The 20,233-nt window shown below is 38.8% G+C and overlaps 1 protein-coding gene across 2 annotated transcripts in view; it reads right to left on the bottom strand.

The window, feature by feature from the left end:
- Nucleotides 1-20,233, bottom strand: part of ERMP1 (endoplasmic reticulum metallopeptidase 1) — an 86,275-nt gene that overhangs the window by 32,105 nt on the left and 33,937 nt on the right. For both annotated transcript variants that reach the window (XR_003115962.1, XM_025360042.1), the window contains 6 exons: nucleotides 18,457-18,584; nucleotides 17,262-17,367; nucleotides 4,866-5,012; nucleotides 4,132-4,224; nucleotides 2,853-3,065; nucleotides 1,760-1,980 (listed from right to left, as the gene is read on the bottom strand). Coding sequence is in view for 1 of the 2 variants with exons in the window: in XM_025360042.1 (XP_025215827.1) it covers nucleotides 1,760-1,980; nucleotides 2,853-3,065; nucleotides 4,132-4,224; nucleotides 4,866-5,012; nucleotides 17,262-17,367; nucleotides 18,457-18,584 (908 nt within the window). In the remaining variant the exon portion in view is untranslated. The remainder of the gene's footprint in view (nucleotides 1-1,759; nucleotides 1,981-2,852; nucleotides 3,066-4,131; nucleotides 4,225-4,865; nucleotides 5,013-17,261; nucleotides 17,368-18,456; nucleotides 18,585-20,233) is intronic.

Genomic DNA, 20,233 nt, shown 5'->3' with positions numbered 1-20,233 from the left:
TCATTCTTGTTTTTTTAAAAAAATAAATAATAGAGATGTGGCCTTACTTATATTGCCCAGGCCGGTGTCAAACTCCTGGCCTCAAGCAGTCTTCCTGCCTTGCCTTGGCCTCCCAGTGTTGGGATTACAGGTGTAAGCCACCATGCCCAGTCTCTTATGGTACCATGCTCACTGGGCACTTAAAGAATATTTGTGAAAAGAAAATGAAACACATCACTCTTTCTGTTGTGCTTTTACCCTAAAGTGTCACGATCAGACAACTGAAATTAGAAAAAGTAAATGAAATTTTATTACCCATTTCTATCCTACTTCTGCCCCCAAACAACAATAGTCAGCCACACTCTGGTTACATACAGTTACACTAAGAATAAGCATGTGAAATTGAGCCCCATGGTGTAATTCTTTTGGGAACTGAAGCCACTAAGATAAAAATACGAGCTCAACCATAAGCAGATGGCTAACCTCAAAGAACCTTTCTTCAGCAGGGGCTGCTAACATAGAAGGGTTCCACAGAACACATCCCAACATTAATTGAAACTGAGACCAAGGTTCAGATACCAAAGACATACTTGTAGAAGGATGCTGGGTTATAATCATCCATGTCTCATTCTAATCCTTATCAGGATAAATAGAAAACAGTAGGCTTACATGGAGCTAAGAAAGATCTTCCACTTTAATTCACACAGACAATGTGAAACCATGACTCTCTCTTTCACTGTAATTCATTTTTAGACCTATTATTTTACAGCTTTTTAAATTTATATTTATTTTATTTATTTATTTGAGATAGGGTCTCACTCTGTCCCCTAGGCTGGAGTGCAGTGGTACAATCACAGCTCATTGCAGCCTTGATCTCATGGGCTCAGGTAATCCTCCTACCTCAGACACCCAGGTAGCTGGGACTATAGGCAAACACCATCATACCTGGCTAATTTTTTGTATTTTTTGTGGAGACAGGGTTTCACCATGTTTCCCAGGCTGGTCTTGAACTCCTGGGCTCAAGCAATCGGCCTGCCTCAGCCTCCCAAAGTGTTGGGATTATAGGCATGAGCCACCGCACCCAGCCCATAACCCTAATTTCTAATTTTATTTTTGCCAAACAAATTTATGCATTTGAAACCATAATAATGTAACAATATTCTCGGTATAAATCATTTGGAACCCTATTTCCCTTCCCTCTGTTTTCCTTAGCAATGTGTCTTTTAACTCCAATGACATACATGCATGCAGAATCTGAATCAACAATATACAGTTCAAAGAAAAAAGTGAGGGAAAAACTGAAGAGAAAACTTTAAGTACAACACTCTTTTAGGCAACAAATACTTGCTGTGTGTTAGTGCTGTGTGTCAGACACTACCTAAGCACAGAGGATACAGCAATAAATAAAACCATCCCTATTCTCAAGGAGCTTACACTCCGGGGGAGAACAGATATTCAAGTAACATAAATGAGTGAGTGAGCCCAGGCCATAGTTACAAATACTGCAGCAAATTCAGTAGAAGGCTGTGCTAACAAGACTTCCAGTCACCACTACCCTGACACTGTTTACAGTCCAGCTTTATAACCTCATTTGAATTTTGTGACATTACCCTCAGAATAAGAAATCTTTCAGAAAAGTAACACAGCATGGGTGCATTTTCTAAAACCATGCTGGACAATTTTTTAGCACTCAAAAGGCCAAATACAATGAATCCCACTTAAGTTCATCTTCAGTCCTCGGAGGCAACAGAAAGAAATCAACAGATATATCAACACTTACCATGTAATAAAATCTTTTCGCAAGAGTATGTATAAATATTATTTTGGCTACAGTTGCAGTTCCATACAGACAAACGGAGACATAGAAGTGGTTATACCATGAGAGAGACTGTCCAATAAGAGAGATGAACACTGCTATGATGAGAACAGTAACAAGGCTAGTGAACCAGCTAATCAGAGTGATGCCAAGTCCACACAAGAAGTCCTTCTTGTAGTTACCAGCTAATGAAGAGAAAACAAAAAGGTGAAATCACCATCTTCATCAAATCAATTATATAACCAGTCAGTAGACCTAAATGGGCAAACATTAAAACAAAAAACACCCCACTGTACTTGAAAAGTATGAAAATGTCCTAGTGTTGAGGTTGGCTAAACACAAGAACAAGGGAGGTATCAAATAATAATATTCAGGTAACATTTATTAAGAGTCTCTAGATACTAAACACTCAAAAAGATAAATCTTCTAGGAATAGTTCAGGTACATTCCTTATGAAGGAAGAGGGTAGTCTTAATCTTCTTCACTTTTGGTATGCTTTGTGTATCAAAATATTAGAAAGAATGGAAGGCAAAGTTCCATACAAAATGTTGTTAAAAGAAGGTAACATAAGAAGATAAGGAATGTGGGGAAAATAAGTGGTGATAAAGAATTACTTAAATTGCTGCTAAATATTTTATCTCGTAATAGCACACAGCAACTTAGACTCTGAAACATTTCAAGCAGAAATATTTCAAATAAAAGAATTTAACCACAAGCAGTTCACTCATACTTCAGGACACTGGTCCATACTAGCTACTAGTATGTAGTGCAGACTTTTTAACGGGACTTTTCATTAGAAGCCAATCTGTACAAACCATTTTTCAATAGCTTCTATATGGTACTTTTATGGAGTGCCTAAATACATAAAAATTGACTGCTTCACCAAGACTAAAAGTAAAATAAGCACATTAATTTAATATTTAAAAATTTCTTACAATATAAAGCAAACATTGTCTTGAAGATTTTTAGCTTTCTGGGAAGATATAAACAAACTGAAAAACCTCAATAAAATTCTACAGCAATGCCAGTATTTGTGATTTTAGAGGAAAATACTTACTCTTATGTTTGGGCTGCAACAACTTTTTGCCCAGGTACAAAATAACACCCATTACCACCATGTAGTTTATGATTGAGCCAATACGAGAGGGGTAGGCAATGACAAACAGGCCCAGCACATCAAAGAAGACCATGTTTCCATGTCGATACTTAGAAGCAGCAGCCAGCATATCAGATGTAGCTAGATGCTTAAGAACTGCTAAAATGTTGTCACCTATTAGTAAAAAAAAAGAAAAAAGATTAAAAGGCTGAATAAACTATTTGTGATTTACACGTACAACTATTTGAAGCAGAAATAAACCATGTACTGTTTGAATGAAGAAATGGTTAGGAAGAATGTGAACAGAAATCGCTTTCTACCATCCTACTGCTCTCCCTCACTTTTCTTACTGAATTTCTCAAATAAGGTCCATCCCCCGCCCTTCTCCATTTCCTCTCCACTCAGATGCTCAGCCAATTGGCCTGTATCTTTTCCCTTCTATTAGAACTATTCTCTTTTTTTTTTTTTTTTTTTTTGAGACGGAGTCTCGCTCTGTCGCCCGGGCTGGAGTGCAGTAGCCGGATCTCAGCTCACTGCAAGCTCCGCCTCCCGGGTTTACGCCATTCTCCTGCCTCAGCCTCCCGAGTAGCTGGGACTACAGGCGCCCGCCAACTCACCCGGCTAGTTTTTTGTATTTTTTTTTAGTAGAGACAGGGTTTCACCGTGTTAGCCAGGATGGTCTCGATCTCCTGACCTCGTGATCCACCCGTCTCGGCCTCCCAAAGTGCTGGGATTACAGGCTTGAGCCACCGCGCCCGGCCTAGAACTATTCTCTATGATCAATTGTACCTTGTTGACAAATCCAATGGCTGTTTCTTGGTACCGATTCATTTAATAATATATATTAACTGTACTAGACACTCTTTAAATATCAGAAATTCAGTGGTGAACCAAGAGACAAACGCCTTTCACGAAGCTCACAAATATGAACAAGCTGTTACACATGTGTTAAAAATCAAGGAGGAGAGCTAGTAGAGTTCCATATGAAAACATCATGGGAGACTAACAGAGCTACATTCTTACTGCTCAGCAATCCTCCCAACCCTGGGCCAACTCCTTTTTCACTTCCTCACAATGAATATTCCTTACCTTAATTGCTACACTATCTCATCTCTCCAACTCCAAAGCCCTAGCTCATTCACATTGCATACTGCCTCTCTAACACACAGGCCACAAGTTTATATATCAACCCTAACATTCCATCTTAGTGTATATCAGAAGTCTAAATTAGAATACCAACCTGCTCTCTGAATGGAATCTGTTAGAATTCTGTCCGCTGTATCATACTTGGTATGATAAATGTATCCATTCTCAATAAAAGCTAAGTCTATTCCTAAGACACACAGAAAAAAAAAAAGTCATTTTGCTTTAAAGACCAACCTTGCTTTTGGCCTATTTGTTTAATAAATTCCTAAAAGACAAAATGTCAAAGCAGTGGCACAACCACTTTGTCACATTTACAAATGAATGATATAAATTCTCTTCCAAATTCTTACACAGTCTATAGCTTTGGTACATAATTCGATATATAATGATTGAAGAAGTATATTACTCCACAGGTAGGCATTACAAGTCACACAGTAAGGATAGGAATATTGAGTTTGAGAGGTCATCAAAATTTTGCCACCTACATTCTTGCCAGGCCAGAACCAAATTTTAACTTCAAATTAGTTGTATATACAAGTTGCCAAGGAAGTTGGCAAAGCAAGACAACAATGAAAGACCCCTGAAGGATCTATTACCATCTTTTGGGAATGAAGCGCTAAACAGTTCACCCTTGTTCTGTCACACTATAGGGAAAGATGACATATTCTAGAGGAGGCAAGCATTTAAATTAGTATGGAGTTTAAAAAAGGAAACAAACTCTGTGAATTTGCTCTCAGAAAATGCTGTTTACTCACAAACTTTCAAGACGTAAAACTCACTTCTGATAAATGAATGTTGCACAGTAGGCCATAACCATTGACAATATACCTGGAATGTTCCCAAAATCCCTGTAGATACGAAAGTCAGTATCTGAAGGAATGATTCCACTCTGAAAAACCTCCTGAGCCACCACAGAAGCAAAAGGGTGTTTAGCTGCTGAAACATAAGCTTGAACCAACCAAGGATTTTCAGGACCTAAAATGAAAGGTGACAACACAATAGAAGTATTCAGTTTTTTTTTTTGTTTTTTTTTTTTAACATACTGATGTTTTTCAACACATAGAAAACAGTAAAAGTGGTGGTTTTGGGAGATGGGTCCAATATGTACCTTTTCATCCCTTTTTCTGTAGTTTCCAATGTTTCTCTGATATGTGTGTCTGCCTTTAAGAATAAAAACCTCTTGTGAAAATAAAATTAAAGCATAAAATAATAGCAATACAAAAGTCTGTCTGAAAATGAAAGATCATTCATAAGTCTATCATCCTAAAATGCCCATTATCCATTTTACATCTTTAATTTTCTTACTAATGTAGGATTGTGTGTATATAGCTGTACTCAATGAAGATATATATACTTTGTACATTTTTTTTTCACTTAAGATTATATTAAATGCATTTTCCTATGTTGCTAGATACAAATTGGGTATACCTTATCTGAAATGCTTGGAATCAGAAGTATTTTGGATTTTTGACTTTTTTGGATTTTGGAATATCTGCATTATACTAGTAAGCATCCCTAATCCTAAAATCCAAAATCAGAAATGCTCCAATGAACATTTTTGAGCATCATGTCAATGCGCAAGTTTTGAATTGTAGAGCATTATGGATTTCAAATTTTCAGATTAGGGATGCTCAATCTGTATTACAATGATCATTTTGATAACTGCTTAACATTTCACTGAATATGCCATAAAGTTCTACTTTTTATAATTTATCATTATTAATAATTTTCCATCTGTATCTCACACATCTACAGCTTTTTTTAAATGGGAGTTTTTCCTGTAGGATAGTGGGATAAATTGTTTTATAATTTATAAAATTATATAATTATATGTTTAATTATTCACTCTTCCCTCACTAAAAAAGGATTATACATTCCTGCTCTTGCCACATATTCTGTAATGCCTGCCTGGGGAATGAGTACACACGCTTCTGCACCTATTAACTGCAGGTGTGGCTACATGACTTGCTCCAGCCAACTGATGGTGAGGAGGAATGATATGACCCTCAACTGGGCAGACTTTTCAAAGGCATTAACATTATTCATACTTATCCTTAACTTTGATTTGTGAGATCAATACATCCCTCATAGGGGCTTCTCCTTCAGCCTGGATCCCAGAATGAGTAAGACACACGGAACATAATAACCGTGGACTATAACGGCAGTTATTCAGAAACCTAAATGCAACACGAGCGAGAAATTTGCCTTTGCTGTTATAAACCACCAAGACTTTGGGGTTGTAACCACAAAACTTAGCAACATATTTACTGAGGTAAACAGACCAAGTAATTGAATGTCAGGGAATCTAAGAATGTTGTTTTAGTAACTTCACAGATTACAAAATTGCTTTCCTACATTTTAAAAAATGACCAAGGCTGGGTGCAGTGGCTCACACATGTAATCCCAGCATGTTAGGAGGCCGAGGTAGGCAGAGCACCTGAGGCCAGGCATTTGAGATCAGCCTGGCCACATGGCAAAACCCCGCCTCTACTAAAAACATAAAAATAAGCCAGGCATGGTGGCGCATGCCTGTAATCCCAGCTGCTCAGGAGGATGAGGCAGAAGAATTGCTTAAACCTGGGAGGTGAAGGCTGCAATGAGCCAAGATTATGCCACTGCACTCCAAGCCTGGGTGACAGAGCGAGACTCCATCTCAAAAAAAAATAAAAATTAAAACTTAAAAATGACCCAAAAAAGCAGAGGGACACTACAGAAATAGACACACAGGTAATCCAGATACTGGAGTTATCAGACACAGATTTTAAAATAATTATGATTAATACGTTTTAAAAAACACACATATCAATAATTTCACCAGACAAGTATAATCTATTTAAAAGAGTCCTACAAATGGAAATCCTAGAACTAAAAAACATAGCTGATGTTGAGAATTTTAATAAACGGGCTTAACACGAAGTTTAATACAGCAGAAGAAAGGATTAAAATTAAAGCATAAAAAGAAGAAAAGGTTGGAAAATACACAAATGTGAGTAACTGGAGTCCCAAAAGAACAGAAGATAGAATGGAGAAGGTAAATGTTTAAAGACTTAATGGCCAAGAATCTCCCAAAACTGACAGAATTCAAGCCATGAATTTAAAACAGTCTACAAACTCCAAACAAGATAAATATAAAGAAAAACTATATCTAGCACCATTTGCCTTTGAATACTATTCCTCACGAAAAGAAACCAAGTCTCCTTAGAGAAATGGCTGATTCCAGGTCTGGGACTAGCGAAGTACAAGGTAAGTTGAAACACCTGTGCCAGAAAGTAAGAAAGTACTCTAAGAGACATGTCAAAGGGGCTCAGGCACTGGTTCAAAATAGACACCACTGGCCTAAACTGGGACAATTCATGCAACAAAATAAATAATAGTAACAGAAAATATATTATACAGAGTAAAGTTAAAATACATAAAGTACTGAAATAACAAACCAAAAAAAAGGAAAATGGAAAGCCTTCCTTCTTGCAGAATTCCAACTATGACCTACAGTAAGAATGATGAAGCCAGAAACTCAGTGTTAGCATTGGGTAAACACTGTAATAAAAACGCTTGGGGACAAGAGTCATCAAAGATTGCTAAAACTAGGATCAAAGTTTTATGACAAACAGGATATTTGCCTAAAGTATCTACCACTAAGGGGAAATCAGTAACTTATACAAAGAAAGAAACAGTAGAAAAATCTGGCAAATACGGGCGCGGTGGCTCAAGCCTGTAATCCCAGCACTTTGGGAGGCCGAGACGGGCGGATCACGAGGTCACAAGATCGAGACCATCCTGGCTAACACAGTGAAACCCCGTCTCTACTAAAAAATACAAAAAACTAGCCGGGCAAGGTGGCGGGCGCCTGTAGTCCCAGCTACTTGGGAGGCTGAGGCAGGAGAATGGCGTGAACCCGGGAGGCAGAGCTTGCAGTGAGCTGAGATCCGGCCACTGCACTCCAGCCTGGGCAACAGAGCAAGACTCCGTCTCAAAAAAAAAAAAAAAAAGAAAAATCTGGCAAATAAATACCTTAATCAAATGATGAAAATGTATTATCATTAATAATAAGACAGATACTACATGCATCCTGATGTGATGCACTGAGAAGGACACAAACACAAAAGGAAAAAGAAATGTGATGATGGGAAAATACATAGATTATGAGACCTTATCATATTAAAATACTATTATTAAAATATTATTACTATTTGATATTAATAAATTTATACTAAAAAATACGACGAAAACCATACTGAAAAACAGGTAAAGCCCAACTATCATTAATTATCTTAAAAATTAGGATAATAGTTCCTCTTAGATAGGAGGGAGCTGTATTTGAGAAGAGAGGTAAAAAAAAATGCCTAGGCGGGCAAGGCAATCCACCCCCTTCCATGAGGCAGGGTTAAAAAGATTTTCACCTTACAATAATTAAGTTTTCAACTTTTTTTTGAAATGTGTTAAACAATGATTATGGGGTTTTTTTTCCCCTTTTTTTTTTTTTTTTGAGACGGAGTCTCGCTCTGTCGCCCAGACTGGAGTGCAGTGGTGCCATCTCGGCTCACTGCAAGCTCTGCCTCTCGGGTTCACGCCATTCTCCTGCCTCAGCCTCCCCAATAGCTGGAACTACAGGCGCCCACCGCCACGCCCGGCTAATTTTTTCTATGTTTTAGTAGAGACGGGGTTTCACTATGTTAGCCAGGATGGTCTCGATCGATTATGATTTATTTAATAACACATGATAATTAAATGCTATATTTGATCCTGGCCAGGCACCCAGATATTTTTTTAAATGGCTAAGACATTAATGGAACAACTGGAAAAATCTGAATATGCATTATTATAGTTTTATATTAATATTTCTTGAGTGTGATCTATGTTCTGTTACAGAAGAGCATGTCCCTGTTTCTTTATCTGAGATGATCATCCTGAGATTATCAATTGACATAATTTTTCTCCTTTATTCTGATAATGTAGTGAATTACACAGATCGATTTTCAAATATTACACCATCTTGTTGATCAACTTGGTTGGAAAGCATTATCTTTTGTATATTATATATATTTCTGGATTCAGTTTGCTAATACTTAATTTAGGAGTTTTGCATCTAAATTTGGTATTACCTACCCAAAATATCTACCAAAGCTGAACATATGCACACCTTATGACTCAGCAATTCCACTCAGAAATGTGCACACACAAACATGTGTACCAAAAGACATTTACAAGAATGTTCACAGCAGCACCATTCATAACAAAACCCTGGAAACAACATAACAGCACCAACAGAATGAATCAATTGTTGTAGAATTGACTAGTGTTCAGCAAGAAAAAAGAATGAACTACAGATGAGGAACTGAAGCTTGGAGTGGTCATATGACCTCTCCAAGGTTCCACGTGTAGAATGTGCTAGAGCTACAGTTTTGAGTTTTGACCTTAGATCATCTAACTACAGAGCCTATGCTCTTTTTCTCTTTCTTTTTTTTTTTTTGTGACGGAGTCTTGCTCTGTCACCCAGGTTAGAGCACAGTAGCTCCATCTCAGCTCACTGCAAGCTCCACCTCCTAGGTTCACACAATTCTCCTGCCTCAGCCTCCCAAGTAGCTGGGACTACAGGCATCCACCACCATGCCCGGGTAATTTTTTGTATTTTTAGTAGAGATGGGGTTCCACCATGTTAGCCAGGATGGTCTTGATCTCCTGATCTCGTGATCCACCCGCCTTGGCCTCCCAAAGTGCTGGGATTACAGGCATGAGCCACCGTGCCCGGACTTTTATTAATTTTTTTTTTTTTTTTTTTTGAGATAGTCTCTTGCTCCGTCATCCAGGCTAGAGTGCAATGGCTGATCTCGGCTCACTGTAACCTCTGCCTCCTGGATTCAAGTGATTCTCCTGCCTCAGCCTCCCAAGTAGCTGGGATTCCAGGTGCCTGCTACCATGTGGCTAATTTTTGTACTTTTAGTAGAGACAGGGTTTCACTATGTTGGCCAGGCTGGTCTCGAACTCCTGACCTCAGGTGTTCCGCCCACCTTGGCCTCCCAAGGTGTTGGGATTTCAGGCATGAGCCACCACGCCCAGCCAGAGCCTATGCTATCAACCAGTACCCTACCCTACCTCCAGGCAAAACCTTTTAGTTATCTTATAAAGTAAGGTGGCAGGCAGATACAGAAACATTTTCAATTTACATTCTTTCTCCTGCCGGCATCTAAATCCAACGATAATTCCATTTTCTTGTGTGTTCACATCTTAAGAATGAGCCCCATCTTTCTTAATGCAATGACTATGGGCATGTGTAATGTTCAGAGGAAGTAGGCCTCCGTGCCAAGAATAGTAAGTCAAAGTTCTCTAGAAGTCCAGGGAAAATGGACCCAGCTTAGCAGACCCACAGCATCCTTCCACTGCTTTATTTCCTTCCATCTCTAGTTGGTGGCATCAATGCACAAAAGAAAAAAAAAAGGAACTAATAAAAGAGACTGAGAAAGAGTGGTAAATATTATTATGGAAGCCAAGTAGCATGAGGCCTGAAAACTGACTGAATTCGCCAATGTGATCTTTATAAGAACAGCTGTGGTGAAGTGGGGAGGCTAAAGCTGACTAGAACTGGTTCAAGAATATATCACATGGTGGATCTATCAATTTCGGCAGATCTCGGTCTATCAAGGTGGATCACTTGAGCCCAGGAGTTGGAGAACTGTGAGCCATGATTGGATCACTGCATTCCAGCCGGGGTGACAAAGTAAGATCCCATCTTAAAAAAAAAAAAAAAAAAAAAAAGCAGTTATTCAGTTATTCAAGACTATGACTATGGATCATTCTTTTGAGGAATTCTGCAGTAGAGGGTCAGAGAAATAAGACAAGCTAGCAGGTGGTGATAAAAGTGGTTTTCTTTAAAATGGAAGAAAAGGTATGTTTGCATGCAAATACAAATGATCCTATAGAGAGAAAAATTAATGATAGAAGACAGAAAAAAATCATCATCACCAGTCTCCTACTCATACACTAACGGTATTTCCAATTTTCTACTCTTTTTTTTTTTTTTTTTTTTTTTTTTTTTGAGACGGAGTCTGGCTCTGTCGCCCGGGCTGGAGTGCAGTGGCCGGATCTCAGCTCACTGCAAGCTCCGCCTCCCGGGTTTACGCCATTCTCCTGCCTCAGCCTCCCGAGTAGTTGGGACTACAGGCGCCCGCCGCCTCGCCCGGCTAGTTTTTTGTATTTTTTAGTAGAGACGGGGTTTCACCGTGTTCGCCAGGATGGTCTCGATCTCCTGACCTCGTGATCCGCCCGTCTCGGCCTCCCAAAGTGCTGGGATTACAGGCTTGAGCCACCGCGCCCGGCCGAATTTTCTACTCTTAAAGAAAAGCCAAGGCTGGACATAATGCCTCATGCCTGTAATCCCAGCACTTTGGGAGGCCAAGGAAGGAAGACTGCTTAAGTCCAGAAGTCTGAGACCAGCCTGGGCAACACAGTGAGACCCTGTCTCTACAAAAACTAAAAAACTGGCTGGGCATGGTGGCACATGCCTGTCATCCTAGCTACTGAGATGGAGGCTGAGGCAGATGGATCACTTGAGCCCAGGAGCTGAAAACCAGCGAGCCATGATTGCTCCACTACATTCCAGCCTGGGCAACACAGCAAGATCCTATCTCAAAAAAAAAAAAAAAAGAAAAGAAAACCCAAGATGACTTAGATCTACGTGTATACGTCAACTATTTCTGCAGGTTAAATTCCCAGAAACGGGTCTGCTGAAGAGCCTGCACATTTAAAAAATACATGTTGCCAAAATGCACCAATCTACATTCCCACTAGCTGTGTATGAAAATGACTCTTCATACTCATCAGCACTGGGCATTATTTTACTTACTTTTTGCTGATCTAATATTTTAAAAATCCTTACTGTTATATGTATTTGCATTTATTCTCAAATAAAACAACTGTTTCATTTGGCAATTTCTTAAAAAGCTATGCATAAATTTACTATACATCCCAGGAATTCCATTCCTAGGTAACTAAAAGAAATGAAAATATATGTTTACACAAAGACTTACACATGAATGTTTACTCCAGCATTATCGTAAAAGTCTAAAAGTGGAAACAATCCAAATATCCATCGATGGATGAATGGATAAACAAAAAGTAATACATCCATACAATGGGTTAGTCAGCCACTAAAAAAAATGAAGTACTAATACATGTGACAATATGGATGAAGCTTGTGAAAGCTGTCAAAATCAAAACAGAGTCACTTGTGTTAAAAACTCTGACAACAGAGCCAGGGAAGGCCATGAAGCGAGGGTTCTCATGCACAAATGCCTGATAACAAGAATTACCACAAAAGACTCTTCAAAAACCACAACCTTGCACAAAGGTCACTGCAACCTCATATCAAAAAAAAATTCAGCAAGGACATCAGCCCAGCAACTGCCTGTCCAATTTCAGACTGGTGCCACCCTTGTTATTGATCCTTGTAGCCAAGGATAACTATCTCAAAAAAATTATGTAATCGTCTTTATTTTTCCTATAAGAATGTTTGTGTTCCTTTACTGCCCTAGTTTACTATGGCATATAGTTTCTCATAGTTTACTATGGCACATGTATTCCTACTGCAATACCCATTACTACATAAATACCATCTTCTTTGAGAGTCTCCCTCTGTTTGTTACTTAGATTAACAATCTGAAATACATTACACTAAGTAAAAAAACCCAGACACAAACAACCATGCATTGTATGATTACATTTATATGAAATGTCTACAACAGGCAATTCTATAGAGACACAAAGTAGATAGGTAGTTGCCTAGGAATGAGGGAGTGTCCTATTTGGGATGATAAAAACATTCTAAAATTGTGATGATGATGGCACAACTGAGAATTATATATCTCAATAAAGCTGTAACTTAAAAAAAAAAAATTCACTCTAAAGAAGGCTACAGGCTGGGCGTGGTGGCTCACACCTGTAATCCCAGCACTTTGGGAAACCGAGTGGGCAGATCACCTGAGCTCAGGAGTTCTAGACGAGCCTGGCCAACATAGTGAAACCCCGTCTCTACTAAAAATACAAAAATTAGGCAGGCATGGTGTCACACACCTGTAATTCCAGCTACATGGCAGGCTGTGGCAGGAGAATCGCTTGAACCCGGGAGGCCCAGAGTGCAGTGAGCCGAGATCACGTCACTGCACTCCAGTCTGGGCGACAGAACAAGACTCCGTCTCAAAGAGAAAAGGCGGCTATAAAGTAGCAGATAGAATACCATTCTATTTTTGCAAGAAATATATATACACATATATACATGTATATTAATGTTTGCACTTAGAAAAAATTCCAGAAGAGTACAGACTAAACTATAACACTAGTTTGCTCTGGATGGTAGAATTACAGGGGCATGAATATTTTCCCAAGAGGAAAAAAGATTCTGTGACCCTTTTGCAATCAAGCCTCTCTCACTTATGAAATGAGGTCACTGGTCTGATAAATCAAGTCATTCTTTCTGGCCCTTCTTAAAAATTAGGTAGTAATGATTATTCTAGTCACTAAAAACTCCCCAAATGAATGTCGCTCTCAGAAGTGACAATGGAGTTCTAGCGCACAAACTGTTTTAACCAAAAAGTTTCCAGGGCAGGACAAATACTATCACAAAGAAAAAGAAGTACGGTTTAAAAAGCTGAGGACAGCACAATCTGGCATATACTCTCAATCACAACTCCAAACCCAGGAGGGCCTTTATCCTCTTTTAGTCAAACATGAAAATAACACTAACTAGCTTTTTGAAAGCCCTGCCCACAAGAAAGGTAGTCTTCTGCAGGCAGTGGCATTAAAAGTGAGAGAGATGCTGGGAAAGGTATTAGAATGTCAGAAAGCACCCAGAAAGCTTTCAGGTATGCAGTTTAGCCATAGTAATGAGCTCCAAAACGTAGAGGGGGAAAAAAGTCATGTAAAAATTCAGAGTAAAGAGGGAAATAATCTCTTCCAATCTTTTGTAGGACACCCCCCCCAAAAAAATTAATTTTGAAACATGAGGATTTCAGAACAAGTAAAACATTTAAATTTTATGTTTATACTAACCAGTCATAAATCTGTTTTTTACTTTATTAAAGTGATCATATACATTTCAAAAATTTAAATACATAAAATTATAAAAAGTAATGCATTAATGATAATCAATTCTGGTCTTAAATTCATGAAGCAACAGAGAATTTAAACTGTTGTTTTTTTTTTTTTGTTTGTTTGTTTTTTTTGTTTGTTTTTTTTGAGGCAGAGTCTCGCTCTGTCACCCAGGCTGGAGTGCAGTGGCCAGATCTCGGCTCACTGCAAGCTCCGCCTCCCGGGTTCACGCCATTCTCCTGCCTCAGCCTCCCGAGTAGCTGGGACTACAGGCGCCCGCCACCTCGCCCGGCTAGTTTTTTGTAATTTTTAGTAGAGACGGGGTTTCACCGTGTTAGCCAGGATGGTCTCGATCTCCTGACCTCGTGATCCGCCCGTCTCGGCCTCCCAAAGTGCTGGGATTACAGGCTTGAGCCACCGCGCCCGGCCTAAACTGTTGTTTTACCTTTAACCTAGTCCAACATTATATGAAATGTTGTAGACATTTCATATAAACGTAATCACACAATACATGGTTGTTTGTGTCTGGGTTTTTTTACTTAGCGTAATGTACTTCAGATTGTTAATCTAAATGGAGTACAGTTCTACCAGCAACTGCTCACCATCTAGCTAGGATCATTATTAACAGTTTGTTTACGCCCTTTCAGATAACGTAATTATTTTTAGAATTTATGCAGCTGCAGAATTTTTGTCTAAAACCATATACATTTAATAAAAAGAGTAAGGACTCTGGGCCGCCCAGGCCTACCAAAAATGAGTACTTAATAAATGTAAATAAGTAATGTTAGTCAGTCTGGACCTGAATAGCCCTTGGTGTGTTTTAACGTCTCCGGACTACACATATGTAAAATATGTTAACATATGTGCATAAAATACTTATGCATTAATATATATGTACATAGAAAAAAATCTAGGAAGGGTACAGATTAAACCACAAGGCTGTTTTTTCTCTGGATAGGGGGAGTGTAGGGCAAGGTGCTGTGCTAATAAATTAAAAGCATGGAGATGAAGGCACTTAACACATAGTGTACTTCAACATGGAAAATATACAGACACACTCCTGCTTACATGGAGCCCTGACATTTTTCACAAGAGGAAAGAAAGACTGAGTGTCCTCTCTGCTTACAGAATTTTCTTTTGCTGCTTTTTGATCTGGTGGTTGTAACATGTATGTGTTCCTTCTATCCAGACTGACATCCAAGAAATAGAAAGAGGCTGGGTGTGGTGGCTCATGCCTGTAATCCCAGCACTTTTGGGAGGCCGAAGCAGGAAGACTGCTTGAGCTCAGGAGTTTGAGACCAGCCTGGGCAACATGGCCAAACCCCATCTCTACAAAAAAAGGAAATTAGCCGGGCACGGTGGTATATGCCTGTATCCTAGCTACTCCAGAAGCTGAGCTGGGAGGATGTCTTGAGCCCTCAAGGCGGAGGTTGCAGTGAGCTGAGATCATACCACTGCACTCCAGCCTGGGCGACAGTGAGACCCTTCAAAAAAAAAAAAAAAAATATATATATATATATATATATATATATATATATATATATATATCGATAATGTATCTACTTACTTCTGTAGATATGAGATCGCAGCTTCTTCTCATTAAAGAGTAAGAATAAAGCAGAAAGATTTGAGAACTGAAAAGAGAACCTTGCTGCTTCTAACATTATTACCTTGAGAAACTCAAATGCTTAACTAAAGTAAAATATACAAACATTTTGAAAGATAAAAGTTTAAAATAAGTTTGATGGAGACTATTAAAATACAGTATTGTTTAGGTATGAAGACATACTTAGCATAGTTTGATAATTTAAATAAAGTAAGGTCTTAAAAGGGTGCTACAAAACAAGTTCCCACATCATCTCACTCCCCCTAGCCCATCTCAGCACACAACACACTCTTCAATACTAAAACATCTAGGAAATGCTACATCTCTGGATAAAATGCATTACCCAAATTTCTAACAGGGCAGCGAAACGGAATGGAACTTCCAATGTCAAATTTTAGTATGCCCTGTCTAAACAAATCCATGAGCTCTGAATTTTGTTAATAAAGACAATTAAAACCCATTTATGCCTGAGGTTGCAATTTTTTAAATTTTTGCATGTATGAAAAATCAGACCTTGGCAATGAGGCTTGAGCAGTAGGATATAAATATCTCCCACATGCTTAGCGTTCCAATAATGAAACACTAGGCACAAATGGGCTATGTTGATAACCTTAGAAAAGTTTAATCATAAAACTAAAGCTATTTCTCTGGGCCAGACATGATGGTTCACACTTGTAATCCCAGCACTTTGGGAGGCCAAGGCAGGAGGACCACTTGGGCCCAGGAGTTTGAGACCAGCCTGGGAAACATAATGGGAGCCTGTCTCCACAAAAAAATTTTTAAATTAGCCAGGCGTGATAGCAAGCACGTGTAGTCCCAGCAACTCACGAAGCTGAGACAGGAGAAAATTTGAACCTGGGAGGTCAAGCCTGCATGATGGCACCAGTACACTCGAGCCTGGGTGACAGAGCATGGCTCTGTCTCTAAAAAAATAAAATAAAATAAAAATTATTCTGGCTGATTAAATATTACTAATTTTTTTTAACATTCCATTAAATCAATGATACATTTAAACCTATTAAACTACGGGTAAATTTTCTCATTTTAACTCATGAAATGATTGACACTTAAAATTATTTATATCATAACCACTCATAATGGCTAAAAGTTCACTACCTATATAACAATCCAGTTAGAGATTAAGAACAAAGTCTCCGGACCTGGACTGTCTAGGTTCAAATCACACTCTGCCATTAAACAACTGTGAAACCTTAGGCAAGTTATAATCTCTCTGGACTCAGTTTCATCTCTAAAATGGAAGTAACAGTACTTATCTCACATGTTGTTTGGAGGATTCAAGGACTTAATATATATGAAATGGTTTGAATGCCTGGAATATAATAAGCACTATACAAGTGTCAGATGCTATATTATTTTGTTCAAAATTTTTAACAAAGACAAGCTAACACCACCTCATGCTTTAAAAAGAATGCTCATTCAAGATACCGTTTATTGAAGAGATTACTTATAATCAAAAACTTTCTACTTTCATAAAAACTAGAATTGCATTAAAATATAAAACGCACAGTCTCACATACCTGTTTGGAATACAAGTTCTTTCCCTCCTACACCTGCTGCCTCCAGGTTAATGAATGCGCGAATCAAGCTAGCCCAGGGGTGCTGAGTAATGAAACCATGACTGGCCTTAATGAGAAGGAAAGAAAACAAATATTTGTTAAACAATCTTAAATTATCAGTCTTGATTTTGCTTAAGCATAGAGAGACTATTTTGATGAGGTAAGGAATATGAAAACAAAATAATTGCTCTTCAAAGGCAGTATCCAAAGACATCTTCTGCTTCTTTTCCTATGCATAAGGGCCATGCACATCAGGGTTCAGAAAGTCACCCATCACAGAAGGCAGCCTGTTTACCATTAACGGTGCCAAACAACATCCCTGATAAGTACAAGGCTGTGCAAAAGAAAAGGCACAGAGGGCCAGACACGGTGGCTCACGCCTATAATCCCAAAACTTTGGGAGGCCAAGGAGGGAAAATCACCCAAGCTCAGGAGTTCGAGACCAGCCTGGGCAACATAGTGAGACCCCCCCCTCTTTTTTTGTTTTTTTGTTTGTTCGTTTTTGAGATGGAGCCTGTGGCCCAGGCTGGAGCACAATGGCGCGATCTCAGATCACTGCAACCTCCACCTCTCCCAGGTTCAAACGATTCTCCTGCCTCAACCTCCCGAATTGCGGGGATTACAGGCACCCACCACCATGCCTGGCTAATTTTTGTAATTTTAGTAGAGACGAGGTTTCACCATGTTGGCCAGGCTGGTCCCAAACTCCTGACCTCGTGATCTGTCTGCCTCGGCCCCCCAAAGTGCTGGGATTATAGGCATGAGCCAGCGTGCCTGGCCCCCATCTCTTTTTAAAAAGAAAGAAAAAAAAAGAACAGGAGAAGAGATGATCCATATGGCTGGGCATTTATTTGTGCCTGTCTCAAAATATCTCTGAAACTTCAATGTCAAAGAAAACCTGAGGAGAGTAATTATGCCACCAAGAGCCCTTCTGTCAATTAAATCCTGCCACAATAATCTGCTGAGTGGAGTTTTTCAAATAGTAAACATCTCTACATACGTGGTTGTGAATTTTTTAAAGTACTGCTCATATAGTATTTTTCTGCATATCATTTTATACTACCCACAGGAGTCATAAAAAATGCATTTATGTGTTAGCTATTATTATTAATCTCATCCTTATTCAAGCCTAATATTTAAAACAGTAAAATCTCACTTGCAAGACATTTTCCTCAGCACCATTAAAGAGAAATATGACAGCATGATGCAAGGCTTCTGAAGATGTTGACAAGACGCGAAGGACTTCCAGCATCACTGAGCAGCTAACTGCATCATCACTGGCACCTTCAAATCAGAAAAACAAATTTGCTGCTCAGATTTTAAAATGTTTACAGAATGACCCATTAGGACTAGGAATGGAGCTTTCTCCCCAGAGAAGCATCACAATAGCTGCATGACCAGAAGCATAGCTCTGTCATCATCAGGACAATTATACCCACCAGCAGTAAGTTCCATGAAGGGATCTTTGTCTGGTTTGCTCACTAACTTACTCTCAACACCTACAACCATGCCTGACCCACCAGAGTCACTCAATTAGTGTCTGCTAAATAAAGCAACCTGAGGGGACCTAAAGTCATACTGGAAACTAGTATTCTCAGCAAACCAAGGAAATCTGTTCTATTCTTTACTCGTATTCCATAATCTCTGTAATAGTCTCACTTCTGGTGCTCACAGCTTCCTGCTTCATCTCCCACTGCAACCACTCCTTTCTTGCTTGTTTTCCTGACAAAACCATAAAAGCTGCACAGAGAGGTCACTGTGGACGGTGTAACATTCCTTTAAGGTTTCTCCAAGGGGATTATGTGATGGAAAAGTAAAAAGAAGATACCTAATCTAATAAGACAAAGGAAAGGAGACTAATGACCTAAGTAGTATCCTAGGTCCCAGAACACACACTCAGTTCAATCTCCGAACCTTTTCTTGATTCATAAACTTTATGTTAATCAAAAGTAACTACAAAGATGACTTAACTGTCTTGCTTTTTTAAAGCACTGTAAGAGACAGTTAAAGGAAGTCATTGGATATTTGATGATACCAAGGAATTACTGTTAGGTTTTTTTTTAGGTGAGGCAATTGGTGGTATCAAAAAGGGCCCTTATCTTCCAGCAATACACAGTGAAATACTTTTAGAGAGGAACTGATATAGCTAAGATCTGCTTCAAAATAATCAAGAAGTTGGGAGGGTAATGGTAGGAAAGAAACAAGATCAGACTGCTGAAGCTGGGAGATACGTACACTGGAGTTCATTAAACAATTCTGCTTTTGAATATATTTGAAACTTTCCATAACAAAAAACTTAAAAGAGTAATCAAAGTAAATAAGCGCTAACGTAACTCAGGCAATAACATTTCTGGGTTTACACATTTGAAGCAGGGTGCCAAAGAGTTTGGCGTGGATTTGAGAGCAAGAAAGACTTGGAAGTAAATTTGAGCTCTGTCACTTTTCTCCACCATCTCCTGGTTTAAAGAGCAAGCTAATGATACCTACCTCACAGGTTTGTTGTAAGAGTCACACAAGATAATGCCCTGTGCCTAGCACCTGGTAGGCATTCAATGTTCATTTTTCCTACTCTTTGCAAATCTGAGGAAGGTCTGTAGCTAGCTAAAATTAAAATGCTTGTTTGGGCTCTATTAAATTCCAGACCCCATTCCTACTTAAGAAGAAACTACCTATTAACCATACTTGTCTTGGTGGTAATTACTGGTTTGTATTTCAATCGAAGTGAAACAAAGTAATAATCATTTAATTACTAATAGAAAATGTTGCTATTAGCAAAAAGTGTCACCTTTCAAAAACCTAATGAAATAAACTCTTTTTGTAAATTTGACACTGTGAGTTACTTTAAAAATAGAAAGCAAACAATAAAATGTTTCTTTATTCAAAAAGAGAGAACGGGAAATTAAAAGGTATCTATACAGGGTTGATTAAAAAGT

This window comes from Theropithecus gelada, chromosome 15, assembly GCF_003255815.1.
Source record: "Theropithecus gelada isolate Dixy chromosome 15, Tgel_1.0, whole genome shotgun sequence".
Taxonomy (NCBI): Eukaryota; Metazoa; Chordata; class Mammalia; order Primates; family Cercopithecidae; genus Theropithecus; species Theropithecus gelada.
The sequence above is the reverse complement of the archived record's forward strand: the minus strand, read 5'-3'. Positions and strand labels throughout refer to the sequence as shown.